The sequence below is a fragment of the Arctopsyche grandis genome, chromosome 4 (genome assembly GCF_051622035.1).
Source record: "Arctopsyche grandis isolate Sample6627 chromosome 4, ASM5162203v2, whole genome shotgun sequence".
NCBI classification, from domain to species: domain Eukaryota; kingdom Metazoa; phylum Arthropoda; class Insecta; order Trichoptera; family Hydropsychidae; genus Arctopsyche; species Arctopsyche grandis.
The window spans coordinates 6,911,577-6,935,201 of record NC_135358.1 but is presented as its reverse complement, the minus strand read 5'-3'; the positions used below and the strand labels follow the sequence as shown (position 1 = coordinate 6,935,201).

The 23,625-nt window shown below is 30.7% G+C and overlaps 4 protein-coding genes across 4 annotated transcripts; all 4 read right to left on the bottom strand.

Annotated features, from left to right (window-relative positions):
- Positions 1 to 939: 939 nt before the first annotated feature.
- On the bottom strand, positions 940 to 2,786 carry LOC143910624 (putative cytochrome P450 6a14). The gene is made up of 2 exons (XM_077429182.1): positions 1,234 to 2,786; positions 940 to 1,145 (listed from the first exon to the last, which is right to left on the bottom strand). Exons 1-2 carry the CDS (start codon positions 2,570 to 2,572, stop codon positions 976 to 978), a joined length of 1,509 nt encoding a protein of 502 aa, XP_077285308.1. The 5' UTR covers positions 2,573 to 2,786; the 3' UTR covers positions 940 to 975.
- Positions 2,787 to 5,571: 2,785 nt separating this feature from the next.
- Positions 5,572 to 7,575, bottom strand: LOC143910625 (putative cytochrome P450 6a14). Its single transcript, XM_077429183.1, has 2 exons — positions 6,144 to 7,575; positions 5,572 to 6,055 (listed from the first exon to the last, which is right to left on the bottom strand). The coding sequence occupies exons 1-2, from the start codon at positions 7,480 to 7,482 to the stop codon at positions 5,889 to 5,891; spliced, it is 1,506 nt and encodes a 501-aa protein (XP_077285309.1). The 5' UTR covers positions 7,483 to 7,575; the 3' UTR covers positions 5,572 to 5,888.
- A 5,926-nt stretch (positions 7,576 to 13,501) lies between these two features.
- Positions 13,502 to 16,976, bottom strand: LOC143910712 (putative cytochrome P450 6a14). The gene is made up of 2 exons (XM_077429302.1): positions 15,559 to 16,976; positions 13,502 to 15,470 (listed from the first exon to the last, which is right to left on the bottom strand). Exons 1-2 carry the CDS (start codon positions 16,895 to 16,897, stop codon positions 15,304 to 15,306), a joined length of 1,506 nt encoding a protein of 501 aa, XP_077285428.1. The 5' UTR covers positions 16,898 to 16,976; the 3' UTR covers positions 13,502 to 15,303.
- A 2,160-nt stretch (positions 16,977 to 19,136) lies between these two features.
- On the bottom strand, positions 19,137 to 21,166 carry LOC143910228 (cytochrome P450 6B1-like). Its single transcript, XM_077428617.1, has 2 exons — positions 19,748 to 21,166; positions 19,137 to 19,667 (listed from the first exon to the last, which is right to left on the bottom strand). Exons 1-2 carry the CDS (start codon positions 21,117 to 21,119, stop codon positions 19,495 to 19,497), a joined length of 1,545 nt encoding a protein of 514 aa, XP_077284743.1. The 5' UTR covers positions 21,120 to 21,166; the 3' UTR covers positions 19,137 to 19,494.
- Between the last annotated feature and the right edge of the window lie 2,459 nt (positions 21,167 to 23,625).

The window sequence follows — 23,625 nt, the reverse complement described above, 5'->3', positions numbered from 1 at the left end:
CTAATCGTGGGAGCGCGCCGAACAAAGGTCGTTATTCACAAGCGACTAATTTTAGCGTGAATTCAAATAAAACACAAAAAATATTTAAATTATTTATTGTTTATGTTCAAATGCTGATTTTTAATGCATGCTAAAGTTTTTTGATACTCTTCTTGTATAAAAAATCTAATCCAGAATATTCCGTTTGAGGTGCCAGAACAATAAAATCGAAGCAATGGCCGTCAGTAATAACCACAAAATGGGACTATAATAATAGTGCAATAATTTTAAAACTTGCATTTTAATGTTTTTTAATGCTACATGTTTTTAATTTTTGTTTTAATTTTATGCTATTCAATTTTAAACGTTTGTAACTAATAGGCTGCAGTCCGTGAAGTTTAGAATTGCGAGTTAACTGAACGGGAACGGTTTTAAATGGCCATCTTAACTGCATTAAACAAGCTGAAGCATCTTGCATAAGCTCCGAACAGTATCCAATTTGCGGGAGAAAATTGCACTTGATTCGACTTTAATGCACTTGGCGACGTCATCTATTTACCTGAGGCGCAACTTTGCACTCACATCCGTGCTGTTTAGTATTCATTATAATTCACCTTTGACCCAACTTCCAATTATATATCTCCAAATATTTTCCAAATTAATAATCGTGATATGATAAGCGATTTGTTTAAAAACAAAATGAAGCCCCAAATTACAAAAAATGTCATATTCGTTTGGGTCGATTAATTATTAGTAGCTATGTCTATTAATATACTTATATTGATTCTAAAATTCATTTGTGTGTGGGCGTAATTAGCTTTAAATGCTTTAGTAATCAGATGATTAAGGTCATTCATTGTACAATACTGAAACATACTGAACGTTTTATTTCATACAAAAAATGTGTTTTAAACAACATGTAAATAATTTTATTTTAATAAAAAAAAATCTGAACATATTGTGATTGCTATTTATTTGTTTATTAACAATAAATATTCAACATGTATTTCTTTTACTGGCACGCAAAATCACACTGTCGATTGGAGAATGGACGAAATTTCTGGGTTTAAAGCGAATATTCTTTGTCTTTTCTGTCGGTTCAAATTTATAATTCCGCAGCATACTAATTATTCCAATTTTAGTTTGAATTTTCCCAAATCTTAATCCTTAAAATAAAATAAATTCACGTTATTGCGATTTGACTTATTTGATTTGTAATTTCATAAATCTTATGCAAAAGTATGAAACACTTACCAATGAAATTTCGTGGTCCTTCTCCAAACGGAAGATACACCATGGGATGTCGATCTCTTTTCGCCTCAGCGGTAAATCGTTCTGGGTCGTATTTTTCCGGATCCGGAAAATAATTTGGATCGTAGTGCAGCGCTAAAACAGGTATGGCAATTTTTGTTCCTTTTTCGACTACCAAATCTGTATCGGGAAGCTTATCAGTTGCTGTACACGTCCTCGGTATTATTCCGACTACAGGATATTTTCTCATCGTCTCACTTATAACCATGTCCAAATACTCCATTTCTGCAATACCATCGTAGGTTAATTTGCCATCGTGCTTCACTATTACACTTTCTATCTCCTGGACCAGTCTCCCCTGTATGTCTGGATTAAAAGCCATTTCTTGAATAGTCGCGGAAATAATCAATGAAGACGTTTCAAATCCAGCCGCGAAAAATATAAATGCCTGAGCTGCCAAATACATGTCATCCATCTCCTTATCTTCGTTTCCGTCCTGATATTTTAATTCCAGCAACAAATCTATGAAATCATTTCGTTTGATTGGACTTTTCTTACGTTGCACCATCATGTCTTTCACTATTTTCACAAAGAAATCTTCGATTGTTTGTGGAAAGACTTTGAATCCAAAAGCATAAAAAATCCTAGGCGAAATAATTCTAGCAAGAGTTTTAACCATTCTCTTAAAATCCATGGTGAAGATCAGTCGTCCCATTCTTCGGAATTGATCTTTTGTGTCCATCATCGTATTTAATTGAAGACCAAAAGCACACGAGCCAATCACTTCGGTGGTATAATTCGCGACCAGTTCGTGAACATTAATTTCTCCGCCAACATCCAACAAAAGGTCCGTGCGTTTTTGCAATTCTTCGCCCTTTTCCAAAATTAAATAAAACATATTTCGTAATTTTCCCGAAGTGAAGGTAGGCGATAACTTCTGTCTGGATTTTCTCCACTTCTCACTAGTCGCTGTGACCATGTTGGAAGTCAGTTTTTCCTTCAACTCGTTGTGGTCATCGTCTCTATTTTGGTATGAGTTGAAATTTTTTATTAGCACATACTTCGATAGTTCGAGATCTCTGATCAACAACGTTGGCTGTTGCATACGAAATAATCCAACATATTTTTCGTTTTTAAATTTATGGTAATAATCCTGATAGATATGTCCTATTGTCCTTCTGTTCAATATTAAATCGAGATGGTTTCCAACAATAGGAAGCGGCGAAACAAACGGCACATTTTTATTCTTCCAATAATTTCGCAAATTGATAAATTTGTACACGGATACGATCACAATTCCTATTACGATCGTGATTAAATACGACAGGTCAATTTGAAACATATTTTTATTGACCTGTCCACAAACGTCTGAACTATAAGTTGTTGCACATCAACTATGCGTATGGTACTCTGACCGATAAATATATATGTATGTACATATATATACAAACATATAATATGTATACATGTATAATCGAACGTTCTAAAGTAGTGTTCCTCCATTTGTATCGTAATAAAAACGAACATATACTTATATATTATTTTTGTTTTTGATCGTAGTTTACGTATTTACATTTGTATGTACAATATCATACTAAATATTTTTTTCAAATCTGAATAAGACCGAATAAGACTGAATAAGAAGATGTAACACAATAAAGATGGACTGATGAAATTGGAAATATATGTTGGGTAGTAGGATAAGAGTTACGCAAAACAGAAAAGAATCAAAGCGTTAGGAGAGGCCTTCATCCAGCAGTGATGGTGAATGGTTGCGTATCATGATGTCAAGATTTATATGTATAGTTTATCATCCACTCTATTAAGGAAAGTTGGAATTCTTATATTGTATAGAAATTTTTGTATTTTCAAAAAATTAAACAAAAATAGTGATTTAAGAAAAAAATAGTTTATGAATCGGTAATCGAAATATATATATATATATATATATATATATATATATATATATATATATATATATATATATATATATATATATATATATATATATAATTCGATTACATAGATATGTACAAGTATAAGGTACATGATATTAAATAATAACATATTACAGCCAAAGGTACATGCGCATAATATGTAAATAAATTTTATAGTCTTTCACGCTGTTCTATCAGATTGACCCAAATTGTATGTACATACATAGTACGCCGAATCCGTGAAATTGCCTATTATGTGTAACCGGTAAAAAAATTGCCGAATGCGTGAAAAATGCAAACCCGCACTAAAATTGATAATATATATGTGCAAAAGTCCAAAACGAAGTAGATGTTTGTAAATCCCAATAATTGTTGTATTTCTCAGTATAGAATGAACAAGTGGTTCCTGAGAAAGCATAATTTTAATTAAATACTCAATAAATTAAATACATATCGCTCATAAAAAAAGTTTTTGTTACGGCAATATTTGTCACCTGAATTAGTCTTGTTTTAAATGTTAAATTGAACGTACTGCTTTAAAATTCTTAAGTGTATTTTTGTTTTAAAGCTGGATGTAGTTTTTATCTACATATGTATGTATAGGTGTGCACTATTTTTTTGCAGAACTTTAGTTTAATATTTATAACTATTTAGTAGTAGTATTTTTAATACAAAGTTAGAGAGTCATTTTTATCAATAATTTTAGGTATTTTGTATTTTATTGGGCCAAAACTTTCCATATCCGCATGTATCTGAGCTGGAATATTTTTTTATATATGTATTAAATATATGTACATTAAAATATGCAACCCATGTACAATTATTTTTAAAAAATCGCAGCTAAGTATAATATTGTATTATTTCAGGTGCTGTGTCTTTATCTCGGAAAAAGCTGTTTAATGTTTGGCGTGAAGAAAATACATATAATTTTATTATTTGTAATTCGATATGTAATTTAAATTATAATTCGAATTATCTCATTAATTATCGATACCCATCCTCTCAACATTATACATATTAGAGTATTGTAATGAAATTAAAATATGACTTATTTAAAATATTTTATATAATAACTACGTTTTACACACTTATGTATAACAATTGTATAACAATTCAAAACTCAAAATTCGTACATGCATAACAATTCAAAACATTCAATGATTACACAAAAATGCAGTGGGACCAACAATGTGTACACATGTACATGGTAGATAATTTTAAATGATATAAATTAACATTAAAAATCTTAATAATTTTTGCAACTTCTCCCACCGTGACAGATAGAATTTGCTCCTTTCCATAGAGCCTTGACTTTGTGAATGTCTTGGCTTTCCATTGGCCAGCATCAAATCAGACCATACATGTAGATCCCAATTCTCTGCTGTGAATTCTCTCCCATTATCTGACTAAAATGTGTAGGGCCGCAAATTTGAGGAAAATGTTATGATGATATGATCTAATGACATTTGATTAGTTCTAAAGAACAATACCGGAGCGCTGCTGTCTATTTGCCGACTCCACGCATTGAGCAAGACAATTTTTACCGATTACACGTAATCGGCAAAGAATTTGGCGAATGCGTGAACTGGATGACGGGCTTTCAATTTTCACGCATTTGGCAATTCTTTATAGTAATTATAGGCAATTTAACGGATTCGGCGTAACATATATACTTTAACTAGGTCAATCTATTTTTTTACTAATACATATGTGATTTAATTCGTAGTAAATAATCTAAATGTTTAATCTCTAATCTATTGCGCGATTTATATTTGATGGCATTCATCAAACAACATATACGTTTATAATCGGCACATCATGAATGAAAGGTCCCACAAATATCGTAAAGAACCGATACTGTATAATTTGTAAAATCATAAATAATACTGATTTAGCAATATAATAGTCTTCATTTCTAGATATACATATGTATGTACATTTTCATTTACAAAAAAATAGCACTTTAAATATTTTTGAGTGAATAAAAAAATATTTATAAAAACGATTATTTTAATTAAATCATAAATATGTATAATGAATTCGAATAGTTTTTGTGAATTATAGATCGTTGTTATTACTGGAAATTAAATTCAATTTAAAAAGGCTATCTGTATATTTCATTTTAAAATCGATCAATTTTAAATGAATTATAATTTGGTTATACATATTTGCCCTTTTTGAGAATCTGTCATTTATCAATTGTTATTAATATTGCACGTATAAAAAAATACTCAATTCTATGAAATAGATATTTTAAGCATACATTAAATGAATAAATTAAAAAGCTGTCGTAACCAGGATCATTTTAATATATAAAAAAACATAAAAGAGGTTTGTAAAAAATTGAATCGATTAATCCTAAAATCATATTTATTTTATTTATTTATTTATTTTTATTTATTTTACAAAAATCAATTAATCAAGCACACTCGTCTAACAGATTGCTACAAAGCGACGAGTGTGCTAAAAAGATTAAGAAGTACAATAGTAAAAAATATAAGCTAAAAAACAAATTACATATACAAATATACAAATTAAATAAGGAAAGGATAACTAAATAAAACATGAAATCATAATAAAATCGTAATTAAAAACACTAACTCAACCATTCTAAATGGTCGCGACCTCCATAACTTAGGAATTGGTGCAGAGAAAGAAGAGAGACATGACAAATGTCTCTATAAATCCTTCAATCGTTTAACAGGTATTGGTCAACACTTTTTATGTATTTCTTTTTCTAACATATAATATCAGATTATCAGTTGGAGTACTAACAAAATTCCAGGGCTTAAAATTGATCTTCTTTGTATTTTCTATGGGTTCAAATATATAATTTCGAAGCATAGAAATCAATCCAATTTTACTTTGCATTTTACCAAATCTAAGACCTGAAAATAAAATAAATTTATGTTATTGACATACAACTAATTTGATTGTTCATTACGGAAATTTTGTGCCAAAATTTGAAACACTCACCAATGCAATTTCGTGGTCCTTCTCCAAACGGAAGATACACCATGGGATGTCGCTCTCTTTTTGCCTCAGCAGTGAACCGTTCTGGGTCAAATTTGTCTGGGTCCGGGAAATACTTTGGATCGTAATGCAGCGCTATAACAGGTATGGCGATATTTGTTCCTTTTTCCAATACCAAATCCGTGTCGGGAAGCTTATTTGTCGCCGTACACGTTCTAGGAATATATCGAAGCACAGGATATTTCCTCATCGTCTCACTTATCACCATGTCCAAATACTCCATTTCTACAATGCCATCGTATGTTAATTTGCCATCATTTTTAGCTACTGCGCTTTCAATTTCCTGAAACAGTCGCTCTTGTATGTCTGGGTTCATAGCCAATTCGTGGAGGGTCGTGGACATGATCATAGAAGACGTTTCAAATCCAGCCGCGAAAAATATAAATGCCTGAGCTGCCATAAACATATCGTCCATTTCCTTGTCTTCTTTACCGTCCTGATACTTCAATTCCAGCAACAAATCTATGAAATCATTTCGTTTGATTGGACTGTTCTTGCGCTCCATCACTATGTCCTTTACTGTCTTCACAAAGAAATCTTCGACAGATTGTGGGAAAATTTTTAATCCCAAAGCATAGAAAATAGTTGGTGAAATAGCTCTAATAAAAATTTTAACTATTCTTTCCAGGTCAGTTTTGAAGGTTAGTCGTCCCATTCTTCGGAAGGAATCTTTTGTGTCCATCATCGAGTTTAATTGAAGACCAAAGGCACACGATCCGATTACTTCAGTAGTATATTTCGCCATCAGTTCGTGAACGTGAATTTCTTGTCCACTCTCCAACAAAAGGTCCGTGCATCTATGTAACTCTTCGCCCTTTTCTAAAATTAGGTAGAACATATTTCGTAATTTGCCAGAAGTGAATGTAGGCGACAACTTATGTCTCGAATTCCTCCACTTTTCGTTATTTGCTGTGAACATGTTGGAAGTCAGCTTCTCCTTCAACTCGTTGTGCTCCATTTGTCTATTTTGGAAAGAGTTGAAATTTTTGATTAACACATACTTCAATAGTTCGGGATCTTTGATCATCAAGGTCGGGTGCTGCATACGGAATAGGCCAACAAATTTTTCGTTCGGAAATTGTAAGTAGTAGTCCCGATAGATATCTCCTAAAGTCTTTCGGTTCAAGAAGAAATCGATATAGTTTCCAACGATCGGAAGCGGCGAAGCGTAAGGTACATTTTTATCCTTCCAATAATTACGCCAATTGATGAATTTGTATACTGCTACAATCACAAGTCCAATAAAAATAACGATTAAATATGACAGATCAATTTTGAACATATTTATTTATATTAGAATGAGTCTGTTCACAAACGTCTGAACTGAACGAAGCAGCAGATAAACTGTTCGTACCGTAGTCTAACCGTTAACTACATACATACATACATAGATACATTTATACATACACGTGTACCTACATTTATTTTGATATAAGAATGCCCCAAAGTATGTATATACTTGGTTTCACTTTAAATATCTTTTACATAAGAATGAATATTAATGCATTCGGCAGGTTTTTCTTTTAATCCATGTATATATTGTATGTATTTACTGGTTAATCCAAACGGCAGTTTTATTCATTAAAATGGCATCCAAATGGTTTCCCACAAACGGCAACGGCTTTATGTAGACCACATTTATGTATATCCTTCCAATAGTTGGAATTTTTGGTAAGGTATCGAAAAAGCAAAACAAGTACCAAACTCGTTGAAATTGTCGAGTTAAGTTTAATTGAATTAAATAACTATTTAATTGTAAATTGCTAAAAATAAAGCTGTAAATTGTTAAAAAAAAAAACAAGTGTTCTAAAAAAGTATTTAAAACTTACATATATTGACAAAAATTAGACTTAACCTCAATCGCCAAATCGCCAATGTTTTTCTATACATCGGTATTTAAAAATGATACATACATACATACGTATGTATATATATGTACATAGGTTTGGTTGTTGATTGTTAGCAAAATAAGCTATCTTTCCCAGATATCATTTTCTATGATAATAATTTATTTATATTTCATTATCACGTGCATAATTTTTATCGTCATCATTACGAAATAGCCAATATACGAAAAATTACATTATTGAAGATAAGAAAATTGACAAGTCGGATAAGTTTTGGGCCAACTCGCTTTAAACGTTGAATGTGTTACAACTAGCACAAGTGTGATCATTTCAAAATGAAGAGTCAAAAAATACATATATCGGGTAAGTAGATTGATTAAATTGAAAAAATCGTAATAGAAATCCTATAAGAAGGATTGAGACAAGAGTGAGGGAAAGACGCTGGAAATATTGAACTAATTCAATTTATACCAACGTTTTTTTTTTAAAGCACATAGAAAAATATTGTTATAGTCACGTACCAGATATGCAGTCCCACGGTCTCGCGTTGTCAGTTATGAGAACTCTAGCGGGAAGTGGCTGGGTGCCGTTACCGACCACTAAGTTCATTCGGGGGTCTCCATTGTTAGCCGACAGCACTTAGCCTGGAGGTGATCCTTGAAAACCAATTATAACGTCGGCTCCTTTTAGCATATGCTGCAGTATTAACTATTCTTTCTAGGTCAATTTTGAAGAATAGTCGTCCCATTCTTCGGTTCGGTCTTTTTTTTATATAAGAAATGTATTCATTTTAAACACACATATTACAAATATATAAATAAATCCGCCAAACTATAACAAATAGTTTGTTGGCTGAGAGAGCTCTCTTATGCTGCGTACGGACCAAACCAACGACGATTTTGGTCCAACGTTTTAACCAGCAGGATAAAACCAGTAGCGTACAAAATATCGAAATAAAAATTAAATTTAAAAATTGAAATAAAATATCAAAATTAAAAATATTATTATTATATTAAAATTAAATTCAAATATCAAAATAAAATATAATCAATATATTAAAATTAAAATAAAATATTGAAAGTTAATACAGAACATTCCCAATTTAAATAAATTTTCGAGATTGACTTAAAATTAGATCATCAACAATCACATACAGGTAATCCTCGACTTTTGTTTGTCGAAGATGTTTTGATTTACGAAGATACGCACTAAGATCGAAAAAAAAATCAAAGAATTATTATTTTTACTTCCCCGTAATGCGCAGTTACTGAGAATATATCATGTGTTAGTACGGGTGACCGAGCGATGGTCCCAACCCGGTACGTTGTCGGTTTATCAAACGAATTTTTTTTAGTCTTCAATTGTTTCTCTCGTCGAAATAAATCAATTAATTAAATAATTTCAGAGGTAAATTTTATCGGATAATGTCTTCAGTTGTTTCTCTCGTCGAAATAAATCAAATAATTAAATCCATCTCAGAGGTAAAATGTATCGGATAATGTGTGATTATTAATTTTATTTCGACGAAAGAAAAAAAAACCCTTTGACAAATCACCGACAGTTTTTTTGTTCAATGTCTCATCGGCGGCGGAAACAGTAGTATATCGTGACGACTTTTAATAAGAAATAACAACAAGGTTTTTTTCGCTCGTAATCAGAGAAATTATAATATTACTCTGGTTGTAATGCGTATCGTCGTAATTCAAAACATTGTTGTAATTCAAAACATCAACGATGATCTAAATTTTAGCTCAATCTCGCTCGTTATCTTAATTTTGATATTTAATTTCAATTTTTTTATTTAATTTTTATTTCGATATTTTGTACGCTACTGGTTTTAAAAGTTAGCCCAAAATCGTCGTTGGTTAAATATTTCCGAAGGGGGCAACAGTAGTATATCGTGACGACTTATAAGAAACAATAACAAGGTTTTTTTCGCTCGTAATCAGAGAAATTATAATATTTATCTGGTTGTAATGCGTATCGTCGTAATTCAAAACATTGTTGTAATTCAAAACATCAACGATGATCTAATTTTAGCTCAATCTCGCTCGTTAGCTTAATTTTGATATTTAATTTCAATTTTTTTATTTCGATATTTTGTACGCTACTGGTTTTAAAAGTTGGCCCAAAGTCGTCGTTGGTTTGGTGCGTACGGACCATTAAATATAAGTATTATATCTATGTACATACTTGCTATATCTACCTAAATTAGTGACTCGGCTTTATCCCCACCATTGTGGTGACAAATCCACGACATCACAAACAGTTTGCTTTCTTATATACACATACATACATATACACATACATACATATACACATACATACATATACACATACATACATATACACATACATACACACATATTCACACACATACATACATGTATATATGTATATACATATACACATACACCTATACATATATATATATATATACACATACATACATACATACATGTTATAGCCTTTATTCTTTTCTTTTTCATTTGTTTTCCTTATATTTATCTTTTTAATTTTTTTTATAATCTTTGTAAAAATCTGTTATTGGACTTGGATGTTACATATATTATATATTTACTATTTGTTTTTTATACATATCTACATCCTGTTGTCTGTTGATTTTTCAATAAATAAAATAAAATACATATATACATACATACATACACACATACATATATGTTATTATTATTATAATAGTTGTATAATTTATTTAAACTTTGCAACACATTAATTTACAATATACCTAAACAATTCAGCTCCTTCTTATATAAATCTAACATAATATTTTTGTTTACTGGCTAATTTACTTAATTTTTGGGTTTCTTTTAACAATGGTATCTTGTTAAATATTTTAGGCACTACATATTTTCGTATTCTTTGTCCATAATAATTATTATGTTTTGGCTGATAAAGTTTACCTTCCTGTCGAGTAAAATAATTTTGCACAACCAGTGTTTTGTGGTCATTACCATAATATTGTTCAATAGCTATAGAGTAATTTACTTTACTATGTACCGGTAATATTTTACAAAGAAGAAAGAGTTTTTCATATTCCTTATTACAATTATTTTTAGATTTTTTGTCTACTAAATATTTCCGCAATCTTATTTGTAGTATGTAAGTTTTAAACGTTAGGCCGTAAGTATTATACTTAAGCCATAATTCATCAACGAGTCAGCAAGAGCGTAATACACACTATATAAGGTGCTTCTATTTAGTATATTACTTAAATGATAAAATTTACCTAATATTGTTCGGAACAGACATCGTTAACCTGCGATTTCCAGTTCATGTTGCTATCGATATAAACACCAAAGTACTTATACTTGTCTACAAAATCAATTTTATTGCATTTACACGTGAATTTACCGCTATGTAAGCATTCATAAGTGTGACCTATTATGTTTATATCAGATTTATCAACGTTTCTGGCTATTTTGTTATATGGAGAATATACATATATGTACACATTTGGTCTTGCTCTGGTTTATTATTATTCCATTGTCATGGGCCCATTTTGTTAGATTTTCAAAGTCTGATTGTATCTTATCTTTTACTATTTTAATGTTTTTTGAAGAATACATTAAGCAAGTATCATCTGCGTACATATATGTTTTGCAATCTTTGATAACATTGCTGATACTGTTGACGTGCATGATGTAGCCAACTGGGCCGAATACGGAACCAGTTGGCACACCAAGCCCGACCTCAGCCTTATAGCCCCTAGTGCCATCAATAACTGTGGAGATAGATCTGTTTGGTAGGTAATTTTGAAACCACTGGTTAACCGGCCCTCTAATTCCACACTCATCCATCGCGCGTAGCAACAGGTCATGATCAAGGGAATCGAATGCCTTTTTAAAGTCAATAAATAAAACGATGACCTGCATGCCACTGTTAAGGCTTTCATTTACATCATCAGCAAATTGTGCCAGCGCTGTGGTTGTGCTTCGATCCTTTCTGAAGCCATGTTTCGTATCAGATATTATATTATTATGCACTATAAATTCACTTATTTGCTGCATCATGACTTTCTCCATAATTTTGTTTACTATAGACAGTATAGCAATTGATCTGTAATTCGAGTAGTCAAAATGGCTACCCTGCTTGTAAATAGGTCTAATGAGTGACTTTTTGAGTATATCAGGGTTAACACGTTTTACAGCACACATATTTACGAAATTAGCTACTATCTGGCTGATTTGACTTTTTACATATTTTATATCCTGCACCCTAATTTGGTCGATACCCGGAGCTTTGTTACATTGCAATTCATCAATTAGTCTTTCTATTTTACATGCACTAGTCTTTCTAAAGTGGAAGGATACATTACTCTGAGTGGTGTATGAATTACGGTCCAAAAATTTATTGTTACAGTTGTGTTTAATTTTACTTATTTCTTCTGTAAATAAATTAGAAAACTTACTACAAATATTATAAGTACTATCAGTTTTCCCCAAATATTTCATTATAACATTATCTATATTTCCCTTTGTTTTTTCCTAACCAAAAATTAATATTATCCCATATTTTTCTACAGTCCCCATTACATTTATTAATTTCACTCTGTCTGTACTTATTCTTTTCCTTATTTTATTTACCTATATTTATTTACATTTATTTACCTTATTTCTATATCTAGTATATATTAATCTCTTATTCATATTTTTCGACGTCGATTTCCATAACCTAAATAACTCATCCCTTCTTTCTAACATAATGCCTATTACTCCTTACTAACCCAAGGCTGAGATAACCTTTTACTACTTACAGTTATGTTATGTTTACATTCCTCATAGATATTTCCAAAGATCCCAGATATTTTCTCGTACAGCACTAACGGGCACTTAATTGACAATAATTCTGACCAATTCACTTCATCTAACTTATCTTTCAATAGTTGATTATTTAGAACAATTTTCACTTTATTTACACTAGAGCATGAGCTATATTCACTTGGCACTGGTGTAAAACTAGTTCCTATCATCTGTTGTGTCCCATCATCGAAAAAATAAATTTACTCCGCTATTAATATAATAATCTGTTTATTTTAGAAACGTTCGCAAATCTCGAGTTTTCAGCATTCTTGAATTTTGCTGAATTGTATAAAATACGGAATAACTACAAATTTACAAATTTAATCATTATATAATACATGTCATACCATATACATATGTATGTCTCTGTGGATGTTAATTGATATGTACATAGTTACATTGTATAATACTTATAATACTTGTTGGGATATACATATGTATATATTACATACTAGTGTTTTTACCCGGCTTCGCTCGGTATTTGTTATATAAACCGCTTTAGCATGACCAGTCTGATAGTAAACATCTGTTTTACTACGAACCAACAATAGTTGTATACAAAGTCTCTTTCCAAAATATATATTAGATGTGTAAAATAAAATAAATGAATAAAATTTAAACTAATATTTTTTTTGGGTTTAATATGGATCAGTGATAATGTCCAATTTAGGTTATTAGTACCATTTCTTTATTAATTAACTATATCTGTCTCTCCTTCAACTCGATGTCTATTTTGGAAATTGTAATATTTCCAGTAAGTATGCCAATTAGTGAATTGTATACGATTGTATACGATTACAAACACAATTCTTCTTACGATCGCAATTAAATAAACATATTTTTATTTTTAATGATCATCTACAAACGTCTGAACTCTAAGAAGCAACAGATCAACTCTACATACAGTATTATATATGTAAAAAACTTCATTAATGTACATATGTATTGGTTTATATGTCACAGTGAAATTATATTTCAAGTGAAAATATATTTTCACTGACTTTTTAGTGAAATCATAACCAGTTACATTTTAAGGGTTGGTTTTATTCATTTAAGATTAGATTGTTAGGGTTGGTGTTATTTAAGGGTTAGGATAAGTTAGTTTAAGTAAGGGTTGGCCCTTTAAGATTGGGTTGTTAGGGTTGAATTTATAGAGTTAAAAGTTGTAAACTCATTGTTTGATACATTTTCACTGCTTGAATTGGTGATTGAAAAATATACTTTCACTTGAAATATGCAAAGTACAAAGTTTTATAACTTCAAAGGTATAAAAATCACAAAGTACAAAGTTTCGTTTTAACATCTTTCATGTGCAAACTATTATACATACATACGTGCAATAAATCTTAAGCCGGGGTTTGAAGCCTTGTCGTTCAACCGAATGCGTCTCTTTAGTTGTAATAATGATAGTATGTAAGTGCATACAAATATTTTATAAGTTTAAATAATATCCCGTTTATAAGTTTTACATGCCCTATATTTATTATTCTAATCTTTGTTTATTCATTAATTTAAACAAAAACGTGACTGAAAAAAACGTGACTGAAAAAACGTGAAAAAAATGTGACTATTGCGACAATGTTTAAGAAAATTATAAATATATATAATTACATTTGCACTTTAGTTTGTTGTTAATCTGACCATAAATAATCCATTTTTTATGGAGCAAATGTTTCGTTATTAATTAAGTTTATTTGTAATAATTAATATCTACATGTGCAACAAACTTCATAATTAGAAAATATGTAACAATAAATCAAAATATAGATTTTTACTTTATCTACTGATGTACGTAGTAACAATACATATATGAAGTTTTGTAATCATGCGAAAGTTCGAACTTGAGATTTTGACTGATTCGAACTCAAAAATATTATGTTCGATTGTATCATGTTAAACTGTATAAAAACATCTATAATATATGTATGTATATATATGTATTTCGAACGTTTTAAGATAAAATTGAAAATTTGTCGTAATTATGATATATTCAATTAGTTTTGTAAGGCTTATTCTAAATTATATTTTTAAATATAATTTATGAATACATAGATTAAGTATCAATTATCAGTAAATTGAAATTTGGTTTGGCTCGACCATTTTGAGAATGAGTAATTTTACAATAGATAGATATCTATATTGTAAAATACATATATCTTTATATAAGAATAATTAACTGGAAAAATCGATATTTTTTTCTTCAATTTTTATATTAATCCCATAAAAAATATATGTACTTGCATATAATAATATAAACAACAAATTTAATTATCAATTTAATTTCATAATATTGATATTTTAAGAGTACAAATGAAAAAATATTATATAATATATTAATAAAAGCTCTAGAATTTATAAAAAATATCAATCCTATGATATAATAATACTACAATCATATAAATCGTGAATTTGATTTAAAAATATTAACAATGGTTTTTATACATTCCTTTTTTTGACACATAATATGACATCGTCAATTGGAGTACTTACAAAATTTCTAGGTTTAAAATAAATCTTCTTTGTCTTTTCTGTCGGTTCAAATTTATAATTTCGAAGCATAAAAATCAATCCAATTTTACTTTGCATTTTCCCAAATCTTAGCCCTTAAAATAAAATAAATCGATATTATTGACATGTAACTGATGTGATTGTTAATTACAGAAATTTTATGAAAAAATGTGAAACACTTACCAACGCAATTTCGTGGTCCTTCTCCAAATGGAAGATACACCATGGGATGTCGTTCTTTTTTCGCCTCGGCAGTGAACCGTTCTGGATCGTATTTTTCCGGATCCGGAAAATATTTTGGATCGTAATGCAGCGCTATAACAGGTATGGCGATATTTGTTCCTTTTTCCACTACCAAATCCGTGTCGGGAAGCTTATTTGTCGCCGTACACGTTCTGGGTATAAATCCAAGCACAGGATATTTTCTCATCGTCTCACTTATCACCATCTCCAAATACTCCATTTCTACAATTCCGTCGTAGGTTAATTTACCGTCATGTTTGGCTATTACGCTTTCAATCTCGTGGACTAGTCTCTCCTGTATGACTTGATTCATAGCCAATTCCTGGAGAGTAGCAGACGCGACCATCGAAGATGTTTCAAATCCAGCCGCGAAAAATATAAATGCCTGAGCTGCCATAAACATATCGTCCATTTCCTTGTCTTCTTTTCCGTTCTGATATTTCAACTCAAGCAGCAAATCTATGAAATCATTTCGTTTAATTGGACTGCTCTTACGCTCTATCATCATATCTTTCACTATCTTCACAAAGAAATCTTCGCAAGCTTGCGGAAATACTTTGAATCCAAAAGCATAAAATATGGTGGGCGAAATAATTCTAGCAATAGTTTTAACTAATCTTTGTAGGTCAAAGTTGAAGATCAGTCGACCCATTCTTCGGAATGGATCTTTTGTGTCCATCATTGAATTTAATTGAAGACCAAAAGCACACGATCCGATCACTTCAGTGGTATATTTCGCCATCAGTTCATGAACATGAAGTTCTCCTCCACTCTCCAACAAAAGGTCGGTGCATCTTTGTAACTCTTCGCCCTTTTCCAAAATTAAGTAAAACATATTTCGTAACTTGCCAGAAGTAAACGTAGGCGATAACTTCTGTCTCGCAGTCCTCCACTTTTCACTAGTGCTTGTGAACATGTTGGCAGTCAGCTTCTCCTTCAACTCGTTGTGGTCATTTAGTCTGTCTTGGAAAGCGTTGAAATTTTTGATAAACACATACTTCAATAGATCAGGATCTTTGATCATCAACGTCGGGTGCTGCATACGGAATAGTCCAACAAATTTTTCGTTCGGGAATTGAAAGTAATAGTCCCGATAGATATCTCCTATAGTCTTTTTATTCAGGATGAAATCGAGATGGTTTCCAACGATCGGAAGTGGCGAAACATACGGCACATTTTTATATTTCCAATAATTACGCCATTTGATGAATTTGTATACGATTACAAACACGAATCCAATAACGGTCGCGACTAAATACGACAGGTCAATTTTAAACATGTTTATAATAAAATGAATCTGTTCACAAACGTCTGAACTGCACGAAGCAACAAGCCAACTGTACCGTAGTCTCACCGTTAACTTCATTTATTATATATGTATGTACATATGTATATATACACACATACATCCCTACATATTACATAAGTTTTGATATAAGAATGTCCCAAAGTATGTTTATATGCATGAAGTTGCATTTATAAATTATTCATGTGTTATCTAAAATATCAGTGTTTTTATTCTAATCCATATATCTATGTATGTAAGTATGTAACAGAATTTACAAAAACGATTGTAAACGTTTTAAACAAAAAAATGCGTTGAAAAAATATCGAATACATATTTGTGTGTGTACTTAAATTACACTTCATTATTTTATTTTACTTTTTTTCATACATCAAGTAAACAATCACGATTGTTTGTAAACATCCTACATATAATAACTTCAATGTACTGCGCAGAAAACTACCTACATACATGAAATTACACATGTATGTGTAAATACATATAATAGGTATAACCTTGATTTACGAAGACAGGTTTATATAATGACTTTTTAATTAATTTTATTGTCGAACGAGATTCATTTTGATGAAATTGTATTATACAGTTTTTAAACTTCAAATTCGTCATTTTACACATCAAATTTGTCGTTTTACAAATCGAATTCTTTGTTTTACAAATCAAATTCGTCATTTTACTAATCAAATTCACCATGCTACAAATCAAGTTAAACGATTCATTTTATTATACATACATAGAGAACTTTATAGAGAATATTATAAAAGATCCGCCAGAAAATTCCTAGCAAAACATTTAATTTTTGAAAAAACCTCTTCAATTGGATTCATCATAGGTGAATATGGCGTTCTCTAACATTCTCTATGTATAATATATTCTCTATACATACATATTGTATTAAATATTCTCTTTTTCTCTATAAAGTTCTCTATGTATGAATGTATTATATAATAAAATGAATATTAAAAAATACATCCAATTGTTTAATTTGATTCACAACATGACGAATTTGATTTGTAAAATGAAGAATTTGATTTGTAAAATGAAGAATTTGATTTGTAACACGACAAATTTGATTTGTAAAATGACGAATTTGATTTGTAAAATGACGAATTTGAACATTAAAAACTGTATACATTTGTATAATATTTCCGACATGAATAAAACGCTTTAATCAAAATTTAATCAGCCGTAAAAGGACTACCCACTAGCGTTTGTTTCCGATTCTCAAAACTGTTCTGATCCTAAAACTTATTAATGAAACCTTCGCTTCGGACAGGTTCCAGGTCACTGAACTCGGTACTGCGTAACGAGATCAAGTCACAAGTTGAAACCACATATCATTCACAATTTTAGTAATTTTCGGTTCCAGCAGATTCACAGCATCTCGGCATGCCGATCGTAAGTTACTGTTACTGTAACTGTTATCTACCTCTTCAAACATAGAAGCACTACAAATAGCAAAATCTGCATTGCCCACCAAATGACACATTCGCCATGCACAGGTATTTAATGAAGCTATCAACGATTGCTTTCCGCCCAACTTCAATAATTCCGTTAAAAATATATATTTCATTAAATTTAAATAATCAAAAGTAGATATTTTTGCACTCCGCACATCTGTTATACATCCACTAGAATTAATCCAAAGTTTAAAAAATATGCAATTTATAACCACTATGACTGTTGTATGAAAAATGAACACACTTAAAACACGATTTTTTGAACACCGTTAATCATATCGAACTGAAATTTAGGATCGCTTACTTAAATGTTAATCGATATGATGCAAATTCTTACTTTGACCGGAAATGGTACCTCACCTTATGTGTGTCTTCTTTTTTTTTAAGTTATTGGATTCAATTATCTCGCAAATCGCTCAACTAATCAATGAAGTTATTTTCCATATAATATAAATTATAAATTTTATAAGCAATTATATTTTTTAAATATTTATGAATGGAGGTTTTTTTTATTTTTTTCTCTAAAGACTTTGAATGCATTGAACTAAGATTTCATATCTCAAATTTTAAGCTTGATATCAAGTTATAAGTAAAATCAACCGGAAGTGGCAGTTTCCTTTTGTTCCCTTTCAATATGTGTGTTCTTTAAATATGTGTGACCCTTTAAATATGTGTGATCTTCACAAGAAAATTCAAGTATAATTCTTATACCAATGTTATAAAATTTATATTTCTTAAGATGATAAGGTTTTGGTTGGAATTTCATATTTTATTTTGACCTTTTAAATTATAAATTTTGAGTAACAAAAAAATAAATAAAAGCTGAATGTAGAACTTTTGTCTTGTGTAAATTTCCTTACATTTGCGCCCAATTTGTATCGAAAATGCTCTCATAGCTGGTATGTGTGAACGTGTATGTATAATATGTTTCATCATCGAATATTGTTTTTTATATAATGCTTCTTATATCCCTCAAATACATAAATAAAGTCATGGATTAGTCTTGTTTTTGCTTTTCATTGGTTAAGTTAAACATATACGTAAAAGTGCATTAATCGATATTTAAAATAAAACACTTTTACTTGTATACAATTTCAGGATTTTATTTCAATCTCACATTGACACATTTCTTTTTTTAAAATTCAACCATATTCCATTCTTAGGACTCATTATAAATACGGCTGGATCGAACCGAATATTTTGTGTTTTCGGTGACGGTTCTACTGAATAACGACGAAGCAAAGTGATCAGTCCAATTTTGCTTTGTATCTTTCCAAATCTGAGACCTAAAAAATATAAAATTATAAATTTTTTTTTTATACATGTATTATGTAATAGTAGTAGTAATTATGATGTAATTTCATACCAATGCAATTGCGAGGACCTTCTCCAAAAGGTAGAAACACCATAGGATGCCGATCTTTAATGGCATCCTTTGTGAAACGTTCCGGTATGAATTTTTCCGGTTCCGGATAGTATTTCGGATCGTAGTGTAATCCTAATACCGGAATTATCACTGATACTCCTTTCTCAATGATTATATCAGATTGTGGAATTTTGTACGCATTGGTGCATATTCGCGGAATCATTCCCAATGCCGGGTATTTTCTCATCGTTTCGTTGACGACCATCTCCAAATAATCCATTTCCATAATGTTCTCATAGGTCATTTTTCCTCCAGATTTATCCAAGATCGTATCAATCTCCATTATCAACTTGCTCTGTATGTCTTTATGTCGAGCCAGTTCGTACAGAGCGAAACTCATGAGCGTCGACGAAGTTTCAAAACCGGCGATGAAGAATACAAAAACTTGAGCCGCCATGAACTTGTCGTCGATTTCAAAGTCTATTTTATCATTTTGGTGTTTCAACTCGAGCAACAGGTCAATAAAGTCGTTGCGTTTCGTCTTTGTCGTCTCGCGTTCTTGAGTCATCTCCTTTACGGTAGTCATGAAGAATGTTTCAATGCGTTTGGGAAACAATTTAAAGCCTAAGAAATAGAACAAGCCCGGTGAAAATGTTTTCAATAAACCTTTGACGATAGTGAAGATAGACCTTTTAAAAAAATCTCTTCCCATTTTTCTGAAAGGTGCCTCCGTGTCTAGCATTGAATTCATAGACACCCCAAAACCGCAAGTTCCGATCACATCAGTTGTAAATCTAGCCATCAGTTCTTTAACTTCAAAATCTTTTCCATCTTCAATGACGACGTCCAAAAGCTTTTCAAACTCTTTTCCCTTCTCTAGAATCAAATACAGCATATTCTTCAATTTTGCCGTCGTAAAAATAGGGGTCAGCTTCTGTCTGGCGTTCCTCCAATTGTCGTCGCTAGTCGAAAACAGATTCGAAAGTAATGGATCAACGTTTTCATTGTTGCCTGAAAATCTGTTATGAAAGTTGTTGAAGCTTTTTATCATCACTTCCTTTATTAATTCGGGATCCTTTATTAGCAAGTTGATGCTTCGCATTCGGAACGCACCCACATACTTTTCATTCGGAAACGCATCATACAAGTGCTGATTTATCTGACCGACAGTTTTCTTCATTAAAATGGCATCCAGATAGTTTCCCACAAACGGCAACGGTTTTATATACGCCACATTTCTATCCTTCCAATAGTTGTAATTTTTGGTGATGTATCGAAAAAACAAAACGAGTACTAAGCTCGCTAAAATTACCGAATTGAAATACGAAAACTCAATGTTAAACATTTTATCGAATCGTTCGACGACGTACATTCAACTGAATTAAAAAGTTATGTATCTAACTCGTGTACACACATAATGCATGGCTATAGATTGTTGAAAAAAAACAAGGTGTCCCAAAAATCATTTGTAATAAAATACATACTATATTATATTTTTCTTTACATATTTTATATTCTTATATTGACTGAAATTAGACTTAGCCCCGATCGCCACTTAAGTGTTTTTCTATACATCGTTATTTAAAATTAATTGTTTGCTTGTTGATTATTATCAAAATTAGCTATTCTTCTCAGATATCATTTTCTATGTCAATAAATTGAATTCTATAACATCATCGCGTGTGTTACTATTATCATCATCACTTTATATTATGCATATTAGCTATTCGTACGAAGAGAGACATTATTGAAGATAAAATAGTTGACGGGATAAATTAGTTTCAGAAAACTTGCATCAACATCAAATGTGTTATGACTGGGACTAGGGATTCCAAAAAACCGCCCTGAAGAAAAAGCCGGTTTTCGGTTTTTTATATGTAAAAAGCCGGTTGGCCGGCTTTCACCGGTTTCAGAAAATTATTTTTTTTTTATTTTCAATTTTTATATTGTAAACATATATTATATAATGCAAAAAATAGTTTTTTATAAATTAAATTGAGTTATAAACATTATGGATTTCCATAAGATCATTATTTTAGATATTATTATTACAAATAATACAATTTGAATTATATAAAACAGCCGTAAAATGGCAGATTCTAAATACGCACAAATAATTAAATTATTTAAATAAGCTCCTATCAAGAATATATTATTAAAAACGAATGTCTTATCTCGTAAAAAACTATAATAATGGAGTCGTGAATAGATATTAAGAATAATGCTGAGATGAATTTGGTGCGCTCAACGTTGTGTCCGAAAACGTAATAACCTATGAAATATTCCCATCTTTTGAAGTTATTTTTAAGCATCTGTTTGAGCTTAAAAATCCAAAAGCTTGTCAAACCGTTACAAATTTCAAAAAGGAAGTCATTAGAAACGACATATCACAAACATTTTAAAATTAAATAATAAAAAGTAGTTATGTGGCCTCAAAATTTTAAGGGCTTCCTTTGAAGAAAAATAAATTATATTCCGGAAACTCCCATGCATTTTTCCATGAAGCATTTGAGTTTACAACTACTTTTTTGTTGTTGTCAAGTACAAAGCTTTACGGTAATAATGTTTTCTATGCTTTTATATCTGAACTTGTGTAGGTCATAGAAACTACTTTCAATAATATTTTATTGGTTTATGACCTGGTCTTCGTCCATTACTAAATCTCAATAATAAACCGCTCAAAGAAAGTGTTATACCTTTTTTTGTTGTTCAAAGGAATATATTACCTTATCTAGAGTTTAAATATACACATTTGTTTTGATCTTTCATAGAAATTTGAAATTCATTATTGTTAGTTTTGAGGAAAAAAACATTAATCAAATAAAACCTTAAAAATCTGGTTGATTTGAGCCAAAAAAGCCGGCTTTTGGTTTTTGAAAAATTTTCAAAAAGCCGGTTTTTCGGTTTCGGTTTAAGCCGGCTTACAAGCCCTATACTGGCACCAGTGTGAACGAATCAAAACGAACACATGGAAATACATGGCACCGGTCAATTGATTAAATTGAGAATCGTCATTGGAAGAGTCCTATTGGAGCGGATAAGTGACGTCGGTTAAATTGAATTGTTTCAATCTATCTAACGATCATTAATCAAAATTATGTAAAAAAAGTTAACCAGAAAACTACAGCTACCTCTACGATTAGGTCTGCTTTTTATTATCATGGCGACTCCGATGAAACAATTTTAATGCATACTTGGCTTTACCGTGCCATGTAACCAAGTTGTTTTAAGACGGGTTTTTATATACAGTGATATCTCATTTGTCTTCCAGAGCGGAAAAAGTAAAAATTAGAAAATAGATAACACTCAGCGGAAATTAATCAATTTTTACTAAGTTTGATTCATTAAATTCGAATATGACAATATTTTTTGTTGGTTTCATTCCGTTTATGAGAAATGAGCGATTAAAAAAAGTGTGCAATTTTTGGCTTTTGCAGTCTTTTACTCAAAATATAGTAATGCAATGCCAAAAATGAGTATTAAAATCAATATTTGGGAGGTATATCTATTGATTATGATTTTTACTTGCTTTAAAATACTTATATGTACTAAGACAAAGATGAAAAATGAAAATGAAAAAAAAAACTAATGAGACATGAGCTTGTTTGTTATTAGATAAATACGAGTAAATACTAGTACGAGCTTTTAGCTCGTAATTTTACCGATTTAAAATTAGGCACACTTCCAATTAACCTTTTTAAACGAAAACAAAAAATATTGTGGCCAGAACGATATCCCAATAACCATGTTTCAATAGAAAATATTCAATATAAAATAGTATTAACAGTGGAAAAAAATCCCAAGTGAAAATACGTACTTTTGACTATTGATATAAACTGGACGACTACTTAGAGAGATTTGAAAGCTGAAAAGTATTA